The sequence below is a fragment of the Paroedura picta genome, chromosome 11, assembly GCF_049243985.1.
Source record: "Paroedura picta isolate Pp20150507F chromosome 11, Ppicta_v3.0, whole genome shotgun sequence".
Lineage (NCBI taxonomy): Eukaryota > Metazoa > Chordata > Lepidosauria > Squamata > Gekkonidae > Paroedura > Paroedura picta.
In genome coordinates, this window is record NC_135379.1 from 46,571,931 (window position 1) to 46,587,687 (window position 15,757).

General features: G+C 44.5%; 1 protein-coding gene across 2 annotated transcripts in view; it reads left to right on the forward strand.

Annotated features, from left to right (window-relative positions):
* The first annotated feature begins 4,098 nt into the window (after positions 1 to 4,098).
* Positions 4,099 to 15,757, forward strand: part of TRANK1 (tetratricopeptide repeat and ankyrin repeat containing 1) — a 50,679-nt gene continuing 39,020 nt past the window's right edge. The window contains exons 1-3 of one of the 2 annotated variants that reach the window (XM_077304044.1): positions 4,099 to 4,273; positions 7,169 to 7,321; positions 14,317 to 14,446. In XM_077304044.1, the coding sequence (XP_077160159.1) occupies positions 7,170 to 7,321; positions 14,317 to 14,446 (282 nt within the window). In that variant the 5' untranslated portion in view covers positions 4,099 to 4,273; position 7,169. Of the gene's footprint in view, positions 4,274 to 7,168; positions 7,322 to 12,648; positions 12,796 to 14,316; positions 14,447 to 15,757 lie in introns of those variants that run through there. The other variant, XM_077304045.1, reaches the window with a different exon arrangement.

The following is a 15,757-nucleotide window of genomic DNA, read 5'->3' on the forward strand; positions in this document are numbered from 1 at the left end:
TCAATCCTAGCAGCCGGCTCAAGGTTGACTCAGTCTTCCATCCTTCCGAGGTCGGTAAAATGAGTACCCAGCTTGCTCGGTGCTTGCACAGGGGATACCTTTACCTTTACTTTACCTATGGCTATGACAAGCAGGAGGTTAAGGAGCATGGGACAGGAGGGTGGAGCTTAATGCAAGAAGCTAGCATGGATCTGGGGCAATAAAAAGGGAAGAAGCGGGAAGGACTGGAGGGAGGACAGGAACAGAGGATTGTTGTGAGAATGAAGTGAAGGAGGGGAGAACTGTACATGACCTGTTTAATCTAGCATCTGCAAACCCACAGATGGCATGAATCATCTGTCTCTGGAGAAACAGACAAGTTACTTACCAGTGTCCACAGTGCAACAATACTGATAACATTCTCGCCATACTGGGTGGAGGGAGGACTCCAAGGTCACTATGACCTCACTGAAGTGCAAACAGTTCAAGGATGAAAACACACACCTGTTAAAGGAAACAAAACTAATGTTGCTGTCCTTGTCCTGTGAGCTGAGTCCAGGTCTTCAAACGAAACTGAGCCGTATGCATGTGGGCCTTTATGTTTATAACCATTTCTCCTCCCTCTGAAAGAAAAAAAAAACAAAAGAATTATTATATAAAGAGTGTCCCGCCCACTCTCACCAGTTCTTTGGTGCGGATCATGTTCACATTTGTACACTGCGTAGTCATATCTTAAAATCCTTCATTTTTCTAGATGAAGTCTGAGCTCATCAAAGCTGGCTAACTATGCAGGAGTAGAACCAGCTGCTTGGATGGCACACCTCCAGGGAAGATGGGGTTTGTTTGGAAGAGGAAAGCAGTGAAAAAAAAAACACCACTGTTAATCTCCTGCCTTGAAATCCTATGGGTGGGGTTGCCATGAGCTGATCGAAAGTCCAACCAGATGGTGCATTCTTTATTTTAAAAAGAAGCTTCCCTTCCTTTCCCCCCCCCCCCGCCCAACCCATGACAAATGAAAATTATGGCTTCACTCATCTGCTCTGGCTGCTGGAAGCAATTGGCAAGGTACATTCAGGAGTCTTTAGGGCAGGGATTCTCAATAGAAGTGCTGTGACACATTGGTGTGCCATTGGTGCATCTAAAGCGTGCCGCCATGCTGGGAGGTGCCACGAAAGCCGACTTCTACCAAAGGCAGGAACGGACTTGTGGTCTGATTCTTGTTGGAATATGCAAAATCTGTAATGTGCATCATTCAAAAGGATATGAATATTCTACAGAGGGTATTGGAGATATGCACCGTGTTTCCCCGAAAATAAGACACTGTCTTATATTTATTTTTCTTCAAGAAGACACACTGTAGCTTATTTTTAGGGGGTGTCTTATTGGTATTTAGAAAAGTCGATGCCATCAACAAAGGTACTTGTGTGAAGTAAGAGAGACGCACAGACTGTTGCTGGTCAGTGCTGGGAAGCAGCAGCTTTACTGGTGTTTGTGGGGGGCGAGAGAGCCTGGGGCGGCCAGCACCGTGGCGTGGTGGGGCGGGGTGCTGATGATGGGTGCTGGCTGGCATGCTGGGAAGGACTGGAGGGAGGACAGGAACAGGGGATGGTCATTTTGGGTGTCCGTGGGTGCCAAAGCGGCCGCAACCCTCCCACAGACCGTTGCTGGTTGGTGCTGGGGGAGAGAGACAAACACTGATGAGTAAAAGGGCAGCCACAGCTTTACTTCTATGGTGTATATTGTGCAAACTGCTATGGCTTATTTTATGGGTATGTCTTATTTTCGGGGTAGGGCATATATTGTGCAAATCCTGCTACTGCTTATTTTATGGGTATGTCTTATTTTCGGGGAAACAGTATTTAAGCATAGAAGAGGAACTTCCTGATATTTTCCAAATTCTCCTTCTATGTCCCGATTGGCTCATTTGGAGACTTCCTGCTCTTTTGAGCACACTTCCTCCCTGCTTGCCTGCAAAACCAACAGACTGAATGAACACATCAGTTAAACAGGATTCTATCTCCCCTTTCTATACAAAATTTGTTTCTCTCTTCACAGTAAAACAATGGTATGCTTTTAAACAGCCCGCTCCTTTCTTTACTCAGCTTTTTGCTCATGCTCGATGCCCTGAGTATATTGTACCAAAAGGCCATGTGTGAGTTTTTTAAATTATTTCTCCTGATGCCTGTAAAGACCAGTTTCCCAGTGAACTTGGCTACAGGTGTCAGGGGAGGTTCCTACTTAGGGTTGCCTAGGTTGGGAAATACATGGAGGCTTCTGGGAGTAGAGGTGGGAGTGGGTGGGATTTGGGGTGTGAAAGGACCTCAAAGATGTATAATGCTATGGAGTCCACCCTCCAAGGCTGCCATTTTCTCCAGGGGAACTGATCTCTATCACCTGGGCCATTTCCGCAATGACTAAAAACTTCGCAGCAGCATCCATAAAGCTCCACAGAATTTCCTTACTTTCACACTAAAATCTTTTTCAGGTGCAGCCCCAACTGTGTTCCATATTTCTTGTGAATACAAAAAAAAAATGCACATTTCCCCCTTCTTGTGGGAGGGAATTCACAGTATCCTAAAGTGGAACTCAAAAGTTGTATTGGCTTCCTCCACTGTTTCCCTGCTTCAAAATGACTACGTTTGAGATCTGACCAACGCTGTGTCTCTGCCCACCGTCCTCTACTCCCCACTGTGTTTTTTGTTTTTTAAGATTCTGAACAGGATCATGTTATGTTGCAGTTCCAATCTAGCACAAGCAGGACAGACACACACCACCTCCCCATCTCCCCCTCCAGCAAGATTAAACATTCTTTCTCAATTTCATGAAGAGAAATCCTGCTGTGGTCAGTTTCAGGCAGGGAAGCTGTCAAGAAGAGTTGGTTCTTATATGCCGCTTTTCCCTACCCGAAGGAGGCTCAAAGCGGCTTACAATCGCCTTCTCATTCCTCTCCTCACAACAGACACCCTGTGATGTGGGTGAGGCTCAGAGAGCCCTGATATCGCTGCTCGGTCAGAACAGCCTTATCAGTGCCATGGTCACCCAGCTGGCTGCATGTGGGGGATCGCAGAATCGAACCCGGCATGCCAGATTAGAAGTCCACACTCCTAACCACGACACCAAACTGGCTCTCAACAGCAGCCTCCTATTGGTTTCCCAAAGTACAAAGAATAATTTTGTTTTACAATATAGGAACGACCTAACATAATTACTGGGTTAAAAAAAACACTATATGGGTAGGAAATTGATGATACAGGATGCTTGCCTGAATTGGTACACTTAAAACAAGAGTGCAAACAGACGCAATTTTTCCCAAGTCGTCTTTTAATTTGCATTGTTCCAGAGAAGACTGGGGGGGGGGGGGAGATGAGCCACACAGCATGTGGAAAAGGGATGTGCTTGGGCACTTTCCCCCTGGGAGTGGGGGGAAGGGAGTGGGGAGGGAGAGCAAGACACAAGCACAAGTAGGGGGGCATTAAGTGGGCCAAACATTTCCAATGTTTTGCAAGTGTGTTCCATTGAACTAGTATTACTGCATGTGCAACCAACAAACCAAAAAAGGGGTCTGGACCGCCCCCCTGAGCCTTTGAGAAAAGCATGCAAGATGGGGCCCTTTCCAAGTAAATGTGAACCGCATGCTGAATTATTGCCATTAGGTGATGACCCGTGCAGAGAGCCAGGCTCAAATTCGATGTCAACTTCCGGAGACTAAAGAAACCCAAAGAATACAGACAACCGTGGGAAAACCCTGGCCGTCGTCCAGGTCCCACCTGGGGACTGGCATCCGTGTAATCCCATATCATTTTGTAGGGCAGACCGGCTCCAAGCCAAGGCCAGGGAGAGAGAGGAGCCCCTCGGTGCCTGGCGCACTCCTGGGAAGAGGCTCCGGCTCAACGGCCTGCAGGAGGTCCCCGTTCCAAGCCCCGCCGGGCAGCAGGTGTGCTGAAAGGGGTCCGCCGGACCCTCCGGGGTTTGACGCGCCGGGCTTTCGTCTAGCGGGTCCTCGGGCCAAGCAGGCAGCGTCGCCTCCGGCGTCGTGCGCCCTTTCGCTTTCTCGGGCGCTCGCTTTGGTTTCGCTTTCGTCCTGCGGCGCGGCCCGCTCCGCCCCATTCCCCGAACTGACGCGGCCGGGCCGGGGGGCGTGAGCGCGGCAGGCGCCTTTTCGAGGGCGGCGGCGAAGCCACGACGGAGCCCGCGCGCTTTGTTGACGGCCAGCAGCTGAGCGTCCCCCGCGGCGCGCTCGCCCGCTGAAGCAGGAAGGGGCCGCCCGGCTGCGCGGAGGCGAGCGCGGCTCCAGGTAGGCGCCGGCCGAGCCTTGCCCCGAGGGAGAGACGGAGGGAGCCGCGGCGCGGAGGTGCAGCGCCTGGCACCGGCGCCCTTCCCCGTTGCGCCCTCCTCGCCCCTTGGCGCCCACCCGCTTGCCACGTTCCACTCCGTAGAAGCTGCCCGAACAGCAGCAGGACGAGAGAGGGGGCGGCGGCGGCGGCGCAGGCTTACTGGTGCACGGGTGCACGGGCTCCGGCGGGAGTTGCAAAGGGAGGTGGCCCGGGGAGGGGGTCGCTGCGGGACCCCAAGGCGAGCTGGTGCGGGGCTGCAGAGAGGCAGGCGAGGGGCCACGCCGTTCCCTGCCCAGTGCGCTTGGCGCCGGGACAAGAGGTCCTTTGGGTTCCGTCGACGCTTCTTGTCCGTGGGGGCAGAATTGAGGCTCTCAGGAAGTCCGCGGACGTGGTGGCAGGGGCCCGTGGCAACTGCAGTCCAGGGACATCAGGAGAGCCACGGTTTGGCCGCTCCTGAAGGGGGTTGCATTTTGGTTCTTTCTTGTTAAGGGACCTTCTGTGGGTTGCCCTGCCCAAGAGATAGACCAGGGGTGGGCAAACTGTGGCCCTCCAGATGTCCATGGACTACAATTGTAGCCCATGGAATTATAGTCCCCCCCCAGATAGATACTTCGAAAACCATTTCCCTGCTTTGATCAACATACACGGGTCAGCCCGGAAGGGCTTTCTTCAGTTAGCCTTAGTCAAAGTAAATAGGAGTCTTAGACTTCCAGAAAGATTATTCCTGATGGGCAGCCAGCTTTGTCATAGTCTGTGGCTTCAAGAGAGAACAGGGAACTAGGGGTATCTTAAAAAGTTGCATTTAAGTACTAAATATATTGTTTCATCATTAAGGATGATATTTCCTGACCTTTAAATGCAGTAAAGTGATTCCCAAGACCCACAGGCCAACAATTAAGAAGAGTTTTAAACTTTGAGTGCCTGTTATTTTCTAGTAAGGACGAATGTGAAAAATTTTGTAGCGGTGCTGTGACATTTCCAGCTTGTCTTGCTCAAATTGTTTATAAGCCTGGAAGTTAAAAAGAGGGACTTGGTAGAATGCGTGGTCAGGCTGTCATGAGCCTTAATCACTTCCGCATGTCTAGGTGGGCTTGCTTGTTTGAATTGTATTCTCATGCAAAAATATTTCGGATGAAGTGTTAGCTTTGTAGAGTGCTCTGTTGTCAGATGAAAAATGCCATACATTGTGGGATCCGGGAAAGAGCATCTCCTGTGCCTCCTGCGTCCCCCATAACGTCCCTGAGAGGAGTTTAAAACAAGCTTGCAAAGAGCTATGGGTCTCCAGGCCAGAACCATTGGTGGTCACAATTATGTTCGACAAGTATAGGCAAGTTGCTTTTAACTAGTTGCTTTTGGAATCTTATTTGCAAGGCTGATGCAAGTCCTCTGGTGGCTTCTGATAATGCCACCATAGGCCCAGTTATACCCCGACAGAGTCAGTGTTCTTAGATGGTTATAGCTCATTAATTAATTAATTAATTAATGTATTATTTATTTATTTATGTATTATTTATTTATTTATTTATTGGATTTGTATACCACCACTCCCAATAAGCTGGCTCGCAGTGGTTTACAACAAACATAACATAAAACAAGATATCCAATCCATACAATAGTCCTAAAACAATTTCCCACAATCTATAACAGGGGTACTCAAACTGCGGCCCTCCAGATGTCCATGGACTACAATTCCCAGGAGCCCCTGCCAGCGAATGGACTTCTGGAGGGCCGCAGTTTGACTACCCCTGAACTTCTGCCCACACCTCGGAGCCATTGGAGTCAGTTCAGATTACAACATATGATAGGCGATGGTGAAAAAATCAGGGTGTAGATCATCCGGCAGCTCCAGGCGCAGTCTAACACTGTGCCCGAGAACCACGGGGGGGGGGGACGGACCCAATCTCATAACCTGGGCTCACCACCTGGCCTCAACCAAACACTTGAGATTGTTAGTACAACGTATGTTGAAATAGTCCTGAAGGCATTGGTTGTGTTTCCTCCTCTCCGTAATTTTTGAAAGTAGATTTTAGAGTAACTCCAAAAAAAGGCTAGCGACAAAATATTAATCATCTTCCCCATGAAGTGTTGCTTGGTATTTTTATTTGTGTTTGTATGTATATAACACACCCCCTTCCCTGGAAGGCATTTTCAACATGTGTGCACTTTTGGAAAGATCAGTGTGAAACATTCCCTCCCTCCCATTTCGAGCAGGCTCATAAATGCTGGGTGTCGAAAGATCCCTGGATCTATTCTTGCTGTTTAGTTTCACTTTTCCAGTGTCGAGTGCTTGCTGCTCTGCAATCTGGAATGCAACGTATTCATTCATCTCCCCATCATATAAAAGCCTGCTTCATAGCATAGTTGTGTTGCACATGAGGTTTTATTGCATTCATTGCGGTGTTCCCTTCACAAGTGGAATGTATCACACCATCACAAGAAGCCCCTTTCAACTGAAATCTGTTTTGGATATTTCTGCCATCAGGGTGATGCCATCGGGCCGTTATTGTGGTTCTCAAAAGTGCTCTTTGGTTAGTTCCGTTGATTCTTCAACTTGAATCTTCTATTCTTGATACATTATTTTTCCCTGGGAAAAATGCCACCAAAAGAAGAAAACAAACAAAATGGGAGCAGCTCATTGCTTTCTCCTTGTTATGGCTTCCTTCCTGTGAAAACCTTGCTTCTTTTCATATGTTATCTGGTCAGTCTGAGTCATCTGTTGTTTGTAGAATCAGCAGACAATTATCTTTAGTTGCATTTTTTGCTGTTCTTCAACTAGCCCTATTGTTTTTCTCTTGCTGTTTTAAGTGGGGATCAGTGTTGCATTAAAAATCTGTTTTTCCCCCCTCCTGTGTCAGAATGGATCCTTTCAGCTTTTCAGATCCCGTTGCATATGCCGAGTTTATGAAAACTCAGGGAAATCAGGATTTCAAAAATGGAAACTACTCCGTGGCCATCAGAAAGTATGATGAAGCAATACGGGCATTGTTTTGTTCACATCCAGCAGCAAGGTAAGAGGTGTTTTTTTCTCCCCACTGCTTGATTGATTTATACCCCACTTTTTCCACCAGTACGGATCTAAAGCAGCCTCTGACATTCTGTTTCCCTCTCCTTTATCCTCACAACGATGTGAGGCTGAGAGTGCATGTCTGGCCCAAGGTCACATTGCAAGCTACCATGGGAAAGTGGGATTCAAACCCAGCTCCCCTAGATCCTAGTCTGACACTCCCTTAACCTGGAGTACAGAACCCAGATTGTTTATGTGATGTTTGCTGTTATTGGACATGCATCAAGTTGCTTGAAGTTCTTTGTGATTTAATGATACATTCCATGAGGCTGGGTTTTTATCTAAGGGTATTTATGGCATATGCAACTGTTCTTTCTTTCTCAACGCTACTTGAGGAGGTACCTGGGCAATGTGGGGAAAGATGACTGTAGCAGCTAGCAGGATCTTCTGTGAGTTGGCCAGGAGTTCATGCAATCTGTTTTTGTATGATCCACTGTTTAGTATTTGAATAGCCTTACTGGGATCTCTGAGCCCAAAGTACTTTAAAAGAAACTGTAGCAAGTGAATTGCTTAGGAATAATTAATGTGAAACTAACCAAGAACATATCTAGTACTAGTGAAAATTCATCCTAAGTCAACTTTGTGTATTTCTTCTGGAGTAGGAGAAAGTAAGTCCCTAGTTTCTAATAACATCTTCAAGCTTTGGACCTTGGTAGTAGAAAAGCACAGAAGTCTGGTATCTGTTGTCTCCTTGAACTGTGTTCCATATGTTCCTGAGCCAAGAGATGTTGTCACCTGCTTCTTGCAGTCTAAGAGATAAAGGATAGTGTAGACAGAGCGAAGCAAAGTTTTATCTTTCTCCCCTCATCTCTTCCATACCCTGCTTTTAAGGAATATATATGGAAGTAGGCTGGAGCACCATTTTATTTGTTTTTTCTATAAATACGTCGACAGTCCTTGAGGCTTTCTGTAACGTTTATTAGAGTAATATTTCATGTAATATTTCATGTGTCATGTTTACAATGGGGTAGATTGATTTCAGTTGATGACACTGCATCTCTAAGCAGAACGGTTCCATTTTTGCATCCACTGAAGTCAGGGAACAGAGAAGACTGCAACTCTGCTCAGTTTTAATTCATTGATTGAAATAACTATTTCTGGGGGAAGATGTTTCTCAAATATTAGGTGTCCACTATTGGGCTATTATTATAAAAATAAAATGGTTTAAAAACTGAATTAGACGTCATGATCCAGGAAGGCGCACGCTAGGTGTTTAAAATATTTGACTTTATATGCTTTGCTCACCAAAGAATGCAGTGCTGGAGATCATTGGACCTGCGTGGCCAACAGTCATGTGGGACAAGGGCCATGGTAAGGAGAAGAAATGGGCAGGACAGAATGAAAAAAAAAAAAACTGGCTGCCTGTTAGTAGAATTTCTAATGCAAATTGAATTTTCCAAAAATACCTTATGTTCTGCCCTATCAGGATCTTCCAAAGAAAATGAAATTGAGTTCCTTTACGAAGTATTTCTGGTGGTAAATCTTAAAAAACATTTTTCTTGAAACGCGTTCTTTGTAGACTTGTTTTCAAAGCTAACAAGGATGTCACTTAGTCGGTTATTTCTTTTCGCTGCTCTGGAGTAAACTCTGTAAGCTTTATCAATTTGTATCTCCTCATTTTCCAGGTATTGTTTGATTGTCGTAGTAAGCTCTTTCCTCAGGTCTTCCTTTCCAAACGATTACAGGGCACCTCGAATTCGAACATTTTTATCTTTTGTATTTTCATCGACCAGTGTTTTAACACCTATTCTGTCTGAGAGCTCTTTTTTACAGTCTTGTATTTCCTTAGAGAGTTCCTTTGGTTGCTCTTTTAATTGCTCCTTAAGTTGATACTTCAGCATCTCCTCTGTAGAAGCTTTTAATTTTCTTTGTTTGTCCAGAAGCCGGGCTATTTGTTTCTTCTTCTTCTGATGTCTCTGTTTCCAATTCCAACTCTTGTTGCAGTTTGTCTAACTCTTTTTGTTTCTCTTTTTCTTAGCTCTGGCAGTAGCAGACATTTCTTTCTTCCTTCTCCAAAAGGCTGCTACATCGACCGTCAGTTTCTTTCTTGGTGATCTATTGGTTTTAGGAAGATTTCTGTCTTTTTTCTCAGACATACATTAAATAACAACAGTCTTGATCAACAATCATTTAAGATAAGCGAAATTATAATATCTATTATAGCAGTAAAACTAGTATATGGATTAATTTCAAGTAAAAAGAACAACTGAACCAATTGCCTTAATTAAAGTCTGCAGTGCCCTCTTGTTGCTCAGACCTGATACTGTCCTTGGATCCCTCTCACTTTTGTCAGGCAGAAGACTATTGCTAGGTGTGAAGCACAACATAGGATGTACGGAGCAAGTTCAGCCAAAAAGCACACAGCTTTCCACCAAGGACTCAAAGCAGATGATATATTTAACCTGGTAATAAAGAAACAGAAATTTCAACTCGGACACCCAGGACACGTTCCACCCTCAGGCTGTTTCACAAATATTAAGAGGAACAATGGATAAGGAATACATTTAGATCAAGAAGCAAGAATCTTAGTAAATGGAATGATTACAAAACAATCAAAATAAAAAAGCACAAGACAAGGGTGTCCTCTATCTCCACTGCTATTCAATTTGGTATTTGAAATACTCAAAGTCAAGATCTGAACTAATGAGAAGATTATGGGGGTGAAAAATTTTAATTGAAATGTTACGCAGATTATGTCATCTGTACTCTGGTGAATCCAATAATATCGATTCCTCCGTTCTTAGACTTACTGAAAGACTTTGGACTTCACTCAGGATATAAAGTCAACAAAACTAAAACCAAAATTTTACTGTAGGGAGTGTCAGATTTAGAGGCACAAGTTATTAAAGAAGTAACAGGATGTGAAATTAATCCTAAAACAGTGAAATATCTTGGAATTTATGTAGACAAGGATCTCAAGGAACTCTTTGCCAGCAATTATGAGAGGCTTTGGAATATGATTCAACAGGATATTAAGAGATGGGATGCACTAAGACTGTCTTGGTCAGCACAAATGGCTGTGGTTAAAATGAATATTTTGCCTAAATTCAATTTTCTATTTCAAATGTTACCAATAGCAATTACTAAGACACTAAAAAAATGGCAATCGGTGATTAATAAATTTATCTGGAGTGGAAAAAGGCCAAGGGTTGCTTTTAATATATTTCAAGATGAGAAGAGAGGAGGACAAAGTCTTCCAAATTTAAAGCTCTACTTACATGCAGCTGCACTCATGTTCATAGCAGATTGGATACAGGAGCTGCAGACAAGAGAGCTAATTTTTGAAAAAGAGACATTGGGAAATAGCCTACACAGTTTTTTATGGCCATCATCAAAACAAAAATCTCAGACAGTCTAGAAGTTATGGCTCTTAGGATTATTGAATGTTTGGACATAATATAAAGAAAGACTATCACCAGCACCATCTGTGATGAAATCACCAATAGAAGCATACGTTGACAAAGCCCAACAGAAGAGACTGGCCTGTATTCAATATAAAGATCTTTTATCTAAATCTGGCAAACTTAAGGAATTGAAAATACTAGAAATTAAATGGTTAAAATATAACCAGCTTCTATCAAGGTTTAAAGAAGAGTTCCAGAAACCTTTAGACTTAGAGGCTTCGATACCAGAATTTGAGAACTTGTTCATTCAAGATAAACCTAATTTACAGAGCCAAATATATAAATTATTAAAATATGAGACAGAAATGGAATGTGTAAAGCCTTGTATGATTAAATGGATGCAAAATATTGAGATGACTGTTATGCAAAATATTGAGATGCCAATGGGAATATGTCTGGTCTAGAATTTCTAAGCTTACAAATATCCAAATCCTTAAAGAAAATTGGTATAAAACATTTTATAGGTGGTATGTGACTCCAAAAGTAATTGCAAAAATGGCAAAAGGATGTGATAATAAATGTTGTAAATGTGTAGCTAAAGTAGGCTCCTTTTTTCATATGTGGTAGAAATGTGAGAAAGTATGTAAGTTTTGGGCTAAAGTTCACACTATCTTGGAGAAAATTTTAGTTCAAAACTTTCCTTTAAACCCTAAATCTATGTTGCTACGTTTACCACCACAGTGCCTTCCAACTGAGACCAGAACATTCTTCTTCTACACGACTACAGCAGCAAGATTGGTATTGGCCAAGAAATGGAAGTCACAAGTTCTACCTTCCATAGACGATTGGCTAGATAAACTGGCAGATTTAGCCAAAATGGCAAAACTGACTCTGATTGTTAACGGAAAGGCAGAAGACATCTTTCATGAACAATGGGGCCCTTACTTGAACTTTCTAGCAAAATAAACAATGCTAGGTCATTATATGGTGGGGGTGATCCTATTGTATGGTATTGTATTGTATAATTTCCAAAAATGTTAAGCCTCGTTTGTAGGTGTGTTTTGTAGCATTCCTATTTTTCCTTCTTCTGTAAAATGATTTTTTTTTCATTACTGTAATAGTACTTTTTTCATCTTATGTAAAATGAAAATATATTGTGTTTTTTTTAAGCTGTCTGGATCTAACCCAATATATTTTTTACTATATTTAGAAAATTATATTTTTTGGCAAGAGAATGCTCAGCATGTTATCTGAGCTGGTTGTGCGCTTGTGCGCTTGTGCTGGTTGGAATCACTGCCACAGAAGTAGCTTCTTCATTACCGTGTTCCATTCTGATTTCTTTCTGCCCCTTCTCTTTTATCGTGTATCTGCCCTGCCCCACAAAACAGGAAATAACCTCACTCCAAAGCAAGGGCAGGTGCTAGTTACTGGGAGGTGAATGTCTACGTATTTTGTCTTGAGTAAACATTTATAATTAAGAGTATGAAGTCAGGGCTACATTCAGATTATTAGTGGGCTTCAAACAAGAGTGAAAGTGCAGCCAGCTGCTTTGGGGACTGTCTTCCCAGTCCCTGGCCCCCAGGATTCACCCAGCACACAACCAGCTGTGCTGCATGATGACCTTTCATGATGTTCCCTATGCAGAGAGAAGCAGCCTCATACAGGAGGGTGGTAATGCCAGCTTTAAGAGTATGCATGTGCATGAAAGTTCAGATTTCATTTTAAACCAGTCTGTTTTTGAAGTAATGGCTGAAAATTCAAAGCAAATGTCTTTATCCACCCGATGGTTTGCAGGCAATGGGATGGGATGTGGAGGAGCCCGCTGTGGGACTATTCTATGGAATTCAGTGCTTCAAAGCATGACTTTTTGGCCCTGATGTCCCCTTTCAGGTCCTGTTTCAGATGACTGCTGTAGTGGTAGCCAAAATTGGCAGTTTCTGGTCCAGAGAAGGTCCTTGTTGTGCGGTTTTGCTGTCCCAGTGATTTCTCAGCATCCAGGCTTCCTTCCTGCAGTTGCCACATCAAATCCACCTTGCAGATTTTTGTCTTCATTCAGATGACTGCATGAACTCTGGTACACGTTCAGAACAGACTACATTTTGATCATTGAGCTGGTTAGTCTAGGGCAGGGGTGGCCAAACTGTGGGTCTCCAGATATCCATGGACTACAATTATCATGAGCCCCTGCCAACATGGCTTCATGGTTGTAGTAGTCCATGGACATCTGGAGAGCCACAGATTGGCCACCCCCGGTTTATGGCATGTCTGTTTTCTAGGCAGAATCCATGGATGCCACTCTGAGCTGCTTTGTATCCCCCGGCTGCCTGCTGAAGTGTAGGCTGTCCATTTGCTATTGGCGCTAAATTGCCTCCATCGTCAATCTCAAATAGTAGCTCCCCTCTTCTCTCTCTCTTTCATTCTAGCTGCTTCCCTGCATTCCCTAGACCTTTTTTAAAATTCTTGAGCAGATTCATATTCAGATACAATGAATGGCAATTACGAGGCCATATATATAAGCAGAGAGTGGTCCACAGTTCATACACAACAGAATGAAGATGTTTACCAGATACAAGGGCCTTACAGACGTTGGTTTATAAGGTCATAATTCATTTGGGTTCAACTGGGGAAGAGGGAAGTAAGTTTATAAGGTTATCATTACTTTGGGTTCAACTGGGGGGGAACACATAGTAAAGGAAATAAAAATGCCAAGATTAAAGATTAATGGAGAGATGCATTCCCAATTGTGGAGCCTGAGAGTAGTTTAAAAAGAAGTGTGAGAAGAAAAACATGATTGCTAGGGATGTACTTACTCCCTTCATCTTGAACTCTAAGGAGGGGGTCAGAAAGGGACTGTGGGCAGGAAAGTAAAACAGTTGGTGGGCTGTGACTGGTTCAGATGGTAACCATGTCCTGTGTAGCTCAATTTATATTGCATGTGCTAGCAAACAACGTAAAAGTGAGCTCTTTAGTTTCACTGCCATGAAAATAGTTTTCTCTCTAGAGCAGCTGAAGCAGCACAGTCCTGCTTAGTGAATCATTGCTCATAGTGGTGGGGATGTGTGGGCTGAAAGGAAGGAGGGAAAGAAGGCACCGCTGATAGCTGAAACAGCTATGGTGCTGCATACAGGTAGTGCTCCTGACTAAACTAGGATTTCTGCATTCAGACCCAACGTCATTTAATATGAAACAAAGTTAACAAGTCTGGTGCAAACTGTGGTTTAGAACATGGATCTAAATCACTGGATGTTTAAATCGGAGATCTTGAACCTTTTTAAACCTGTGGGCACCTTTGGAATTCTGGCACAGGGTGATGGGCATTTCTAGTGTGAAATGACGGTGAGATGCTAGAAAATATCGCGCTGGCCCATGCAGCGCAAATCATGCTACTTTTTCTATTGTGTGGAATGGCCCTCAGCCTCACCTCCCTCACAGGGTGTCTGTTGTGGGGAGAGGAAAAGGAAGGCGATTGTAAGCTACTTTGAGACTCCTTTGGGTAGAGAAAAGTGGCATATAAGAACCAACTCTTCTTGTTTGTTTGTTTCATAATAGTGCTTGAAAGTGGTAGTTTTGTTACATTGCAGTTTTTTTCTTGTAGGGCTTTTCACCGCCGAGAAATGGCGGTGCTGCTGTGCAACCGGTCCAATGCCTTTTACAATCTCAATAAATGGGACGAAGCCTTTTTCTCAGCCCAGGAAAGTCTCCAGTGTGATCCAGCGTATGTCAAGGTACTCGATGATCTGAGTTGCTTGTCGGCCTCACTGGTTTGATCGTTTGATGACTTCTTAAGGGTTTGTGTGCAAAATGTTTTGAGGCAGCCTCCCACTTTGTATGACCGTTTGCGGCCGTTTGCGAGAGGAGGTGAAGTGGGCTGCCGCTTTGCATTTCTGCTTAGCGAAGAGAAATTAGTGTGAGGAGGTTCCTGCTGCTGGAAGAAGTCTGGGATTTCTGTTTGCTTACTGAGTTTCACTGTTTGCGTGGGCTCCTTAGAAAGAGTTTATTGAATGAAAAATAGCATTTTACAGTGACCCCATCGAAAAGCTATAGAATGGGGACGTTTTGGGGCTTGACAAAATATTATGCAGGATTCGGGATTATCAATAACAAGTGCATCCCAATGAACAAGGAAGGAATCTTTGGATAAGAATGAGTGGTCAGATCAAGTCTGTGCCATGGATTACTTAAGGCTGCTTTTTAATAACAGGTGGGCTAATGCAGTGGTCCCCAGACAGGTGGATAAGTCGGTACCGGGCCATGGCTCCTCCCCCCTGGCTGCTGCCTCAGGGGCTGCCCTGCCACTCTGCCGCTGGCTCACCTTTGGTGCTCTCCAGCGGCCGCCCTGACCGAGGCTCCCCCTAGGCGTGGCACTGCACAGCTGTTGCTGGCAGCGCCCCCAGCAGGCAGTGGGAAGTCAGGGGCACCAGTGGGAAAGCAAGTGGAGCAGGGGCTCAGGCGGCGGCGACGTCCCTCGGCAAAAGACCTTCCTCCCCGGGCCTCAGTAAAATTGTCAAGCGTGGACCGGTCCCCGGTGATAAAAAGTTTGGAGACCACTGGGCTAATGGATATGGGCGTCTGTCCTAGCACACTGTGCCTACAGTTCGTTCCCAACCCCAGAAAGATCATTCCAAGGGTTTCAGGACCCCTATGGATGAATAGCCAGTTCAGCCCTCCAGTTCCAGCCTTCCCCTCAAGCCCTGTTCTCCATGCTTTGCTCTCAGTGGTGGACCAGGTGCTAAAGACAGACTTTTCAGTCGTGGCACCTCTTCTAGAATCTTGTTAAGGATTGCTTGGCCCCTGCATTCTTCTGCTCAGGCAACAGGCCAAAACACTCCTTTCTCCCACGTTTTTAATCAAGAGGTGGATCTCTTAGCACAGTCTTTATAATGTTTTTTTTAGTCTCGAAAAGTCGACTGGTATTTTTATTTTCTGGGTGAGGGTTTTTGAAAAATGCTTTTAATTAATCAATCAATCAATATTTATTCACGGTCATTCAGACCAAAACCCAAATACATGCAGTTAAAACCAAGACAATCCAAAAA